At 46.1% G+C, this 11479-nt stretch overlaps 1 protein-coding gene across 1 annotated transcript; it reads left to right on the top strand.

The window, feature by feature from the left end:
* Positions 1-632: 632 nt before the first annotated feature.
* Positions 633-1304, top strand: LOC129668880 (histone H1.5). The gene has a single exon (XM_055596977.1). The coding sequence runs from the start codon at positions 633-635 to the stop codon at positions 1302-1304; it is 672 nt and encodes a 223-aa protein (XP_055452952.1).
* Positions 1305-11479: the final 10175 nt, after the last annotated feature.

The raw sequence follows: 11479 nt of genomic DNA, 5'->3' as shown, positions 1-11479 counted from the left end.
ATCAATAAGTGGGAAACACTAGGAGCCGGAACGATTTTTTAAGAGAAACATCTAGTGAATTTCATTCTATAGCCAACCAGGCAGGTACCTTGTATCTGTGTTATTTGCTATAGTCACAAACAAAGTTTGTGCCCAAACAAACAAAAAAACTACTACTTTTACTCTTGAAAACATTAAAGGTGGTAACTGTGTACAGGTTCTTTTAAGCAATGTTCCTTGCATACGTCGTATACGTTTATGGAATCATGAAAGTAATAATCAGGATACCCCATGCTTGGCGTATTCTTAGTAGACACTGGAGGGATTTTTAAAATATATCTTTGGTTAGTTGCATGTGATTCAGAAAAGCACACGCAAGTATGTGAATCCGAAGGCTGTTCTCTTTTGGAACTTAAAACTGCGAATTTGTGTGCTATTATTTCCAGCAGTAATTAAAAATTTGGGAACTAACAAACACAATTTAGGATTGAAACCTTGAATCGCGGGTCGGCCGGAGGGCGGTGGACTGGACGCTCCACCAATCACAGCCCAGCGCCGGCTTATATAAGCCCGGAATCCGGGCAAAGGAGCACTGCAAAATTTGCTCCTCTGTTTAGAGTTTCTTCCTCGCCTTAGAAGCTTTTAGTCTCAACATGTCTGAAACTGCTCCTGCCGAGACTGCTGCTCCAGCACCGGTGGAGAAGTCTCCCGCCAAGAAGAAGACGACAAAAAAGGCCGGCGCCGGGAAGCGCAAGGCGTCCGGCCCCCCGGTGTCCGAGCTCATCACCAAGGCCGTGGCCGCCTCCAAGGAGCGCAGCGGCGTGTCCCTGGCCGCGCTCAAGAAGGCGCTGGCGGCCGCCGGCTACGACGTGGAGAAGAACAACAGCCGCATCAAGCTCGGGCTCAAGAGCCTGGTGAGCAAGGGCACCCTGGTGCAGACCAAGGGCACCGGCGCCTCCGGCTCCTTCAAGCTCAACAAGAAGGTGGCTTCCGGCGAGGCCAAGCCCAAAGCCAAGAAGGCGGGCGCGGCCAAGGCCAAGAAGCCCGCGGGTACCACCCCGAAAAAGCCTAAGAAGGCTGCTGGTGCGAAGAAGACGGTGAAGAAGACCCCGAAGAAAGCAAAGAAGCCTGCGGCGGCTGGAGTGAAGAAAGTGGCCAAGAGCCCTAAGAAGGCCAAGGCTGCAGCCAAGCCAAAGAAGGCAGCCAAGAGCCCGGCGAAGCCCAAGGCAGTGAAGCCAAAGGCGGCCAAGCCTAAGGTTTCCAAGCCGAAGACGGCCAAGCCTAAGGCTGCCAAGGCGAAGAAGGCGGTCTCCAAAAAGAAGTAGATGCGCTTCTGCCAGTAACAAAGCCCCAAAGGCTCTTTTCAGAGCCACCCAGAGAGCTCTTTGAATGCAGCTGTACACACTGACCTAACATTTTAATGGGGATACCAGCTTGAAAAACCTTGCCCAGGTTGACTCTGCACCTTAGGGCAGACAGTGTTATGCCTTGGAGTCAGCTGACCGTTACTGGAGTAAGGCTCACTGAGAACAGGCTAGTTTTTTGTCCCTTGCGCGCGCGACTACTATGGTGTAAAAGCATTGTCCGTTTTGTAATGTGACCCTTTTCACTTAATGCTGAAGTCAGACTTCCATACCGTGAACTCGGTGCAAGGCGCGAAAGAGATTAAACTCATTGGCTGAACTTCGGCGTCTCCCCAGAGCCAATGGTTCCATGGTTTTGTACAAGCCTCACCTTGATTGGACACTTAGCAGGTGACGTTTGCAGATCCCGCGGTATTCGTCGCCACCACGTTTAAACTGTAGCCGCTGCAGAGACCCTCCTCCTCCACCCTTCCCTCTTCAGGTTTCTTTTTGTTTTTTCACAATTCTTGAGCCCGCCAATTCCGCCCCTGACCGGGAAAGCTCGGAGAAGGCGATGACCAAGGGCGCCCAAGGATGGCAACAGCGCGTTGATGAAGCAGCTACACCCCAGCGCCGGCATCTTTCCCAGGGCCAAGCACGCCGTGTCCGAAGCTGTCCAAAATTTCATTTTTCGTAGTAACTTAGATTTCCTATGATTTTTAAAAATTCACTTCCATTGGAAGCACACAGGCCCTGAAGACCCTTGCTGGCAGCCCTTTTGTTTTAAAGGTTTGCTGATGTAGTAGTTGGCGTGAAACCTCTAAATAGGAGTTTTCTTATGTTTACTTAACGTTAGGTCGGTTTTAAGCGTTGAAGGTAGTGTAGCCTCTTTACATTTAAGGTTAGGTTGTTGGCCGCTTGGTTCAGTCATCCGTTGTTAACTTAGTTTTCATCGCCATTTCAATCAGGAATGCTCTAAGTAAAAATTTTAAGGGAAGTTTCAAGCCACGTCTTTTTTTTAGCGGTGTAGTTATTGGGAATGTGGTTTCTTGTTTGCTCCATGCTTGATTTCTGTGAAATCCCTGAATGCTCTCCAGAAGTTAAATAACACTGAGTTGAAGCCCCCCCCCCAAGCTTAAGGCAGAATTGGCTTCTTGTGTGTGTACAGACCATGCTAGTGGTTTGATTTTTTTTTTTATGTGCCAATTGGCATATCTGACCTACATAGAGCAAAGTAGGCGCATTTGTCCTGTAGACAGACCTCTCCATGAAGTTCCTGCAATGAAAATGATAGGTTCATCTTGTTTATTTGCCTTTTAGCGTTTAAAAACGATATATGTGATTGCATATTTTTCAGGTAGCGTCCCAAACAAGCCCAGCTGACCTCTAGCCAAAGGCAGTTCTTACTGAACCTCACTGCTGGCATAACCGTTCGTTAGGATGCAGGCGCCATTCTGCCTGACAAGCCCTCATTCCTGAGAGATGTTAAATGACCAGCCAGAGTATGTTGAAACTTAAGCACCTCAGGTCATCTGTATACATTTTCCTATGTATTTTAAGCAGATAGAAATTTAGGCATCAAGTAGCTAATAGGTAGGACAGCATGTTTTCGTTCTTGAGTAGCAAAAATTTTTAGGAGTTTGCTAGAGAGACAGGAAATAGATAGGCAAATGTGTGTTGATTGGTCGGTGCTCCTGAATGTTTTTGTATTGGTATCTCTTCATAGAAATGCTACTCTATTTATTTATTTATCTTTATTTAGTAATTCAAAAGAGAACTTTGAAAAGTTTTGTGATTACATTTGCTAATTTTTTACTGCTTTGACTTCACTGTCACTTTAAATATTTAAAATTTTAATCTTAGCCCCGTGTGATGGCTCATGCTTTAATCCCAGCACTCGGGGAGGCAGACAAGGCAGGCAGATCGCTTTTTAGTTTGAGACCCAGCCTGGTCTACAAAGTCCAGGACAGCCAAGGCTGCACAGAGAAACCCTGTCTAGAAAAACAAAAGAAAACAAAACACATATACATATATATCTTCTGTGGATTCCTATATGCAGAATTCAAGTATACTTTACAGGGAGGCTTTTCTTCACCTTGGGATCCTGGCACTGACACTCTAGTAATGATGATGGCAACGATTATTTTAAACTGTGACGAAAACACTAGGCTGAAAATACAGAGGATAGAATATACTAGCGATGAAAATCTTGGCCAAGCTTGCTAATAATTGTGTGTATTTGCAGTTTTGAACAAATGGAAACCAATGAGTTTAAATGGTAAACGTGATTATATCAGAAACCCTGACTCTGGGAATCCTCCCCTCTCTCTCCTCTTTCTCTCAGTCTCTCTCTCTCTCTCTCTCTCTCTCTCTCTCTCTGTGAGTTTGTGTACAGGGCTACACCAGTAGGAGAGGAAAGGGAAATTAATTTAGTCGCCATTCTTGTGCTGTCAGTACAGAAGTCACAGATCCCTGTGCCCCAGACCAGAAATGGAGAGCCCAAGTGCCAGGAGTGGCCAGTCTGAGCGGCCTTTCCCCTCAGTACCACAACGACATGCTTCCCTGCTGCTGCCTCCCCCAGCCCTGGCACTTTCTGGTTCTTGCCCGAACTTTTATGTGGCGTTTAGGTCCGCCCCCACTGACTTAGCTTTGCTGTATTCCAAAAGAGATTAGGAAAGAGAAATTAGTTAAGGGAAATGCATTTATTTGTGCTTTTGCCCAAATCGGGAAAAGAACCTGTCTCTTCTCGTTGCGCCTCTGGCAATCTCATGTTATCGGAGCGGATGAGATAGTGATGGACTATAGGGAAGTAAGGTAGGCTTACAGGGTCCCTTCTGGGGGTGAACACTGAACCTGGGGCACAAAGGTAACCCCTTCTGACAACCTTCCTTAATCCCAAGGATTTAGGCCCACAAGACAGCTAACTCCTGGCTTCAGTGCTGACCCTATGGGTTAGGGGAGAAGGGGCTAGATGGAGAGAAGACCTGCATTTGGGCAAGGCTGGCCAATCTCTACTGTTATGGTTGGCCACCCTGGCCACCTGCAAAAGCCATTTTTGGTTGGCTTGCAGCTGAATCACAGGCCTGGCGAGGCTCAGGCCCAACGGTGCAGAAAGCAGGTCCAGCGAGGTGAAGGCCCAGCAGCATCGCAGTAGGTGACACTTTTCAACACCTACCTCGTGTGTTGCAGTATGGGAGACACTCTAGCTGAGTTACCTAAGGACTGAGCTCAACGGGAACCTGTGATTCCAGAGGGAAACGTTCCAGTGCTACGGCACAATGTGCAGGGCACTGTGGCTTAGCTCCGAAAGGACAGACAACAAGACACAGCAGACAGTAAGTCGGAGGACGGCAATAAGAGAGGAGGGAAAGCAGACAGGAAAACAAGGGCATGAGAGAGAAAAGGGGCAGAAAATGGAACACAAAGGAAACGGAGCAGCTCAGGGTTCCCGGTTAGATCAGGAGGGGTCTTTGTTTCTATGAAACCCATTGGCATGAAGGCCACAGCTAGCATGCTCCTACTCTGCTCTTAGAGATCAGCAGTTCTAAGCCCTTGGATTTCTCAGCTGTAGAAAGACTTGTTCCACTAGAACATGCCCCTTTTTGCATCTGTGGGGACTAAGCGCACAGGCAGAAGTTGTTCTTGAGTGTATTAATCCGTGTCTCATCATTTCCTCGAAGCTTGTGGAGCTGAGGTAGGCTGACCTTGGTCCCAGTGAGGCTCCGGACAGAGGAATTAAGATCCAGAAAGGGACATATGTCGTTTGGAACCCCTGACAGAATTATTCTGCGAGAACTGAAAAAAAAATCCAGACACATTCTCTGACTCCTCTGACTGTACTGCTTCGGCCCCATGTCTACCTTCACGCATCAGATAGCATTTAACAGATGTTGTGTGGTAGGCAAATGGGGATTGTGTGTGTGTGTGTGTGTGTGTGTGTGTGTTTCAAGACCGGGTTTCTCCTGGCTGTCCTGGAACTAGCTCTGTAGACCCAGGCTGGCCTTGAACTCACAAGGGTGTGCCTTTTCCTCCTGAGATCTGAGATTAAATTCCTCCTGGTTTAAAGGCATGTGTCATCACCACCCAGCAACAAATGACACTTTGTTGTTGTTTGTTTTTGTTTTTTTGAGACAGGGTTTCTCTGTTCTTACTGAGAAAAATAATTGTAGAAAACCCCAGGTAGGGTAGGTTCAACTGCTGCATGCAGGCAGGTTACCAGAATGCCAGGAATAGGGAACAGAAACAGGAGAGTCACAGCATTCTCTTTCACAGCTGGATGCCACTCTTGAGGACAGTGAGGAGCTGCTGGCCTTTCCACTTCAAGACTTTGAGGGGAGGGCTGTGCCTTCATCAGACTTGGAACTTCTGGCCTGAATTACTGGAAAGCTCCTAAAATACAGCACAGAGCTTTTTCATTTTTCATGATGTGGGGTTCAAGCTCTTTCCATCTTGACCTCTCATCTCGGTCTTGTCCAGAATAGATGTTTTGGCTGCAGCCATTGCATCTGCATTCAAAGATAAAATTACTGTAAAAAAGGGACCAAAAGGAGAGCTCCTGTTTCCTGGCTGCTGGAGAGAGGGCTCAGTAGTTTAGGGCAGATACTGTTGTTACCCAACTTCTGTTTCCATCATTCACATCGGACAACAAACACACTCCCGTAAGTCCAGATGATGATTCTAGCTGCCAGGGATGTACACAATCCCATGCGGACACGCACACACAATTTTAAAAGGGCTGTATATCTTTACTTAATGTGCTTGAGAGTTCCCGCCAGCTTGCAGGTGAACCATGGGTAGGTAGTGCCTGGGAAAGCCTCCAGGGGAAGTCAGACCCTCCCGAACTGGAGTTAAACATAGTGTGAGCCGCTCTGTGTTTTCTGGGAACTGAAGCAGGGTCTTCTGTGAGAACAGCAACTGCTCTTAACTGGAGCCAGCTCTCCAGCCCCAAATATTTTTCAAATGTAGGGTCTGGGGCTCTTTCACCTATCTCATGACTGAGTGATCCTACAACTCCACTCATGATGGAGAGTAAGGCTTGGAGAGTAGGTAGTGAAGAAGAAAGGTGAAAAATCCACATGAGAAAAGGAGACGATGGTCTACTACTCTGGATAAAGTGTCCCTGTGTGAGCTGCTGTAGGCCCCTCCTCCTGCCTTTGGAGAGACCTGAGCAAGCAATCTATAGTCTATAGACTTGAAACTCCTCACTCCCTCCAGCCATGGTTGAGGCTACTGAGAAGGAATTGGAGCCTGGGGATCAGGACGGGCCAGCTGGGTTGTACAGAAGGCCTCAGTGAGTACATAGAGGTTAGGGAGATGGTCATCCAGAACAGTGGACAAGTTAGAAGAAAGATAGGTGGAAGGATGGTATGCATGGTTTGGAACAGACAGATGGACGAATGGATAGGATCAATGGATTCCTGCATAAATGGGTGGATTGCTGGGTGGAGAGTGCCTAATGGATGGTACTGTAGTTTGGGTTTTTTTTGACTGGGCTACAGATGTCACTGTGTTGGAAATTTCCTCCCCAGTATGCCTATATGGGCAACAGTTCAGACCTTTGGGGAAGCTCTTAGGTCACTGTGGACCATGGTCTTGGAAGTGATCAATGTAGTTGTGGAAGGAGCATTATAGAAGAGTGAGCCACCATGCACTGTAGCCTGTCCTGTTTGAAGAAGCGATCTCTTCAGGGGTAATCAGCCATTTGTCGTGGGGCCTTCATTATCCTTAGACTTTCGGTGTCCAATTATGTAAGCTAAACCAATGTCTTTACTTCACAAGTAGCCTGTCTTGGGCCTCTTGCTGCAATTGACAAATATGGCTAGAAAGAAATGGAAATATAAGTCCCTGTGAGTGAGGCGGAAGCTCTAAGAGTGACCAGGTTCACAAAGTAGAGCCTGCTCAGCATCCCGCCTGCTTTCTGCTTTCTAATTCTCTTTCCTCTCCACAGCCTGCCTCAAAATTTACCTGCATCTCCACTTAGGGGGCCCAAGGAGGTTTTCCCTTGCTCCTGCTTATTTCCCTCAGCCACTCTGAGGAAACTAAGATGCACCTGATTATATATGGCAGCAGCCACCTTATCCTCAGACTGTCAGCTGCAGGAGGAGGAGGATGGAGTGGGTTCGCTGCTCACTTGTGGACGTGACTCTAGGGACACAGTCAATAAATATTGAAATGAGGAACACGAACGTTAGAAATGATGGGAAATGTAGTCTCTCTCTCTCTCTCACACACACACAGGCTTGCTACTTGTAGTGGCCTGAAAGAGGCGTCCCCCATTGTCACGGATATTTGAATATGTTCGTCCTTGTCCCTGTTGCCAGTGCTTTTTGGAGAGGTTTAGCAAGTGACACCTTGCTGGGAAAGTTGTCCCTGGGGTTCAGGTTTGAGAGCCTAAGGCCTAGCCCCACTTATAGGTTCATTCTTGTGGTTGGTGTATGAGCTCCAGGGGCCATGCCTAGGGGACTCTAACCCTCTGGAATTGTAAGCCAAAATAAACTTTCTTCTGTAAGTTGAGTTGATCTTGGTGTTATTGTTACAGCAGAAGAAAAGTAAGTAATACACCACTTTTAGAAAAGATTTATTTTCTCTCTGTGTGTATATGTGTGTGTGTGTTCATGAGCTTGTGAATGGAAAAAACGGACACTAATCCTCTCTGGTTCTAGTAACTGAAATTGGGTCCTCTGTAAGAACCTTATGTGCTCTTAATCTTTGACCCATCTCTCTAGCTCCTATTGTTTGGTGTCCGAGACTCGCAGGCCTGCCAATCGCAATTGCCTCATTCTCCTGAGTGCTGGGATTATATAGGTTTGTGCCACCATGTCCAGTTCCATTATTATTGATTTATTTAATCATTCATTGTACACTAATTTACAATGAATAAAAATTTCACTCTTACAGTTTCTCTTCCTTCCCTGTATCCTGACTACATTCTATGTCAACATTTTTAGTTAAAAAAATGTTGGGTTACATTATTTTACCTATATAAATCATGTTCTGGTCTAAAAGTGATATGTGATAATTAAATTTCCTCTCTGTGTTGTTTCAAATGAGAATGGCTCCCATATATTTGAGTGTTTAGTCCCCTATTTGGTGAAATTGTTTTGGAAGGATTAGAAAGTGTGGTCTTGTTGGAGTGAGTGAGTCACTGGGCGTGGGCTAGTCTAAGCCAGTCCTGTTCTTTCTCTCTTTCTTTCTCTCACCTTCTCTCCACACCCTCTGTCCCTCTTCTCTCCCCTCCTTGTCTATTAGATATGAGTGAGCTCTCAGCTACCCCTCTAGGGCCATGCTTACCTGCCTGCTGCCGTGATCCCACCGTGATGATCATGGACTCACCCTCTCACCCTCTGAAATTTTAAGCAAGCCTCCAAGGAAATCTTTTTTATTTTTTTATTTTATTTTATTTATTTATTTTTTTGGTATTTATTTTGGTTGTGGTGTCTGCTGGGATATATTTAAAAAATGTGCCACGCATGAGACAGATCTGGTATGAAAGATATTGTTTGAATGGGATGGACAGAGGGAGGGAGGAGGAGGGAGGAAGAGAGAGAGAGAGAGAGACATAATAGGGGAGGGGGCTTTCCAGACAGAGAGAGGGGAGAGAGTAAGAGAGAGAGAGAGGGAGTGGCAGACAGGCTGCTAGGTACCTGGCCCAGATGAGTCACAGGAGGCAGGAACTGACATAGTATGTGGTCAGGACCTTAAAGGCAGACCAGTTGAATTGCCTGCACAAAACATAACAGTGTCACAGTTCTCTCCACAACAGAACACAGATTAAGACACTCCTAGAGAAAGGAGAAGAGCATATATGAAGAGGGGCAGCATGTAGGAACAATGATATGTGTGTATTAAAATGTAATTACAAAACCCATTTGTTTTGGGCCATAAATTTTAAATAAAGCAAAATTAAATTCAAGCCTCTAACTTTTTTTTTTTTTTTAATTTCTATGATTCTCAAATGTGACACCATTACAAAATGTTTGTGAAGGCATCAAAGAAGCCATTTTGCCATCTGTAAAATCTTCACATATGTAAGACACAGAGCTTTCTGGCTGTGACTCACCCTGTTATAAAATGCACTATACATTGAACTTATAAACTTTTGCATATGATGTGAACAATCACATCATTACTAAGTGATTCTTATATTGCAGCATGCCTTTAGATTAAAATAGTCACCATCTATCTGTCTATTTTTTATATCTCTTTATTTATGTCATTCTTGTGGTTCCTGTTTATGTTCAGAAGGACTGTGTTTGGAATCACCTAGGAGATCCGCTTCTGTGTATATCTGTGATTCTAGCATTTGACTGTGGAGGGACGTCACAGCTGGAACTGTGCGAGCTGTACCAACTGAAGCTTGGTCTGGGCCCTAGACTCAATAAAAATGAAAACAAGGAATAAAGGTGAATACGAGCGTGCATCTTTCTGGCCTCTGGTGTGGATGCAGTGTGACAGCTGCTTTATATCCCTAATACTGTGTTTAGTGTTGGAATCTTTGCAGTTAAGGCCTGGGCCACAGCAAGCCAGGCGTGGCCACCCATTTGCAACATAATGGCTAAGGAGAGGAGCCACAGAGAATAGTATAGAAAGGAGATTTGTGCAATATGTCACATTAGGAAGAGGAACAAATAAGGAGGTCCACTGACCATTAAATTTGTCATTAGGATAATGAATCAAGCTCTAAACGGAAGGGGAAGGGATATGTGTGTTAGGGTCTCAGAATTGCTGGAGAAAGACCCCTGACTCAGGTAGTATGCAAGAACAAAAAGCGTTTATTCTGCAGAAATTGCCAGCATGCTGGGTTACTACTAAGGCAAAAATCGCTACCCAGAAGTGAGTTCATAGGCTCTTTTCATAGACATTTAGGGGCTTTGCATGGTAACTCTTAAACTAATAGGTCAGGAATGACATAAGGGTAAGAGGGGATGCAGGATTGGCTGATTGCTTAGGGATTTTACCTAGATACTGGGGCCTTTGTTGACTCATTGATGTCTGGCTTTCACTCATGCGTTGACCTTTAACTTGATTGCTTAGGGTGGGTGGCACTTTACTTTGGGAACAGCAAGGCCAGGGATTCCTAAACATAGCTTTTGGTCAACTTGACCTGTAAGTTGATTGGCTGTCCCCAGGTTGCGGCTTTTCCAGGAATTCTTTGTTCGAACTCCGAGAAACAGATATCCAGGCCTGGTCAGACAAAACAGAGAAAAGAAGCCTGTCATGGCGTCACGTTAGTCCAACAGATAGACGCTAAATCTGCCCCAGCATATTCAAATGTCAACCAGGCCCAATCAGAATCGATCAGAGCGCTCTGGGATGGTATGCTGTGGACTCCAGACCCCTCACCTGTGTGACCTCGATCGGGATTGGCTAGTACCGATGGAGGCTACGCGACTTAGATTAGAATTGGCTGACTCCTTGACATCAAGTCCCCTCATGTGTAAGTACGCAGTCCTGATCAACGTGTGTCCTTCCCTTCACCGACCCATCTTTAATTTGTCCAGCAAGGTAACGTGGTAAATTGAAAACTCTTCTGAGGGGACAAGTTCCGTCTCCAACCTTTTCCTTCCCTCAGCATGAGATTCCCGGGGGGCAATTGAAATTGACGTGGAGCCCCGCATAGTTTCCGTAGCCAGACATCTCAAGGGAGGTTTGGAGTGATTGTGGGTAGGATATCTCTTTCCTTGCTGGGATGGTTACCATGCCATCCCTGCTCTGATGGACCGTATCGCTTCAAACCAGGAGCTAAATTTTACCCTTCCTTCCTTAAGCCGCCTTTGCTTGGCGTTTTGTCACAGCACCAGGAAAACCCACTAATATGCTACCATTATGTTTTCTGGGTTCCATCAGGAATCTGGGTGAGTCATCGTTTGGTAAAATGTGCAGGACGTGAGGAGAAAGAAGCAAAGAGGCATTCAGTCAGGGGGAATGTCTCAAGTCTCAGAAGCACGGTACAAAGCATGCTCACCTCCAGGAACTTTAGGATTTCCGTGGGAGACAGGAAGAAGAGGACAGACTCAGAACAGGAGACATAGCACAGAAAACCCCAGAGGCTCATGTAAGGGATCAGCAAGTCCCACACAGGAACAGTTGATTCTACTGGAAGCTTTTATGAGGTTCCATGGGGCTGTGAAGGGACAGGTGCATCCCTGTAGAAGCCA

The sequence above is a fragment of the Psammomys obesus genome, unplaced genomic scaffold (genome assembly GCF_907164565.1).
Source record: "Psammomys obesus unplaced genomic scaffold, mPsaObe1.curated_primary_1811, whole genome shotgun sequence".
Lineage (NCBI taxonomy): Eukaryota > Metazoa > Chordata > Mammalia > Rodentia > Muridae > Psammomys > Psammomys obesus.
This window is presented reverse-complemented; position numbering and strand designations above follow the sequence as displayed.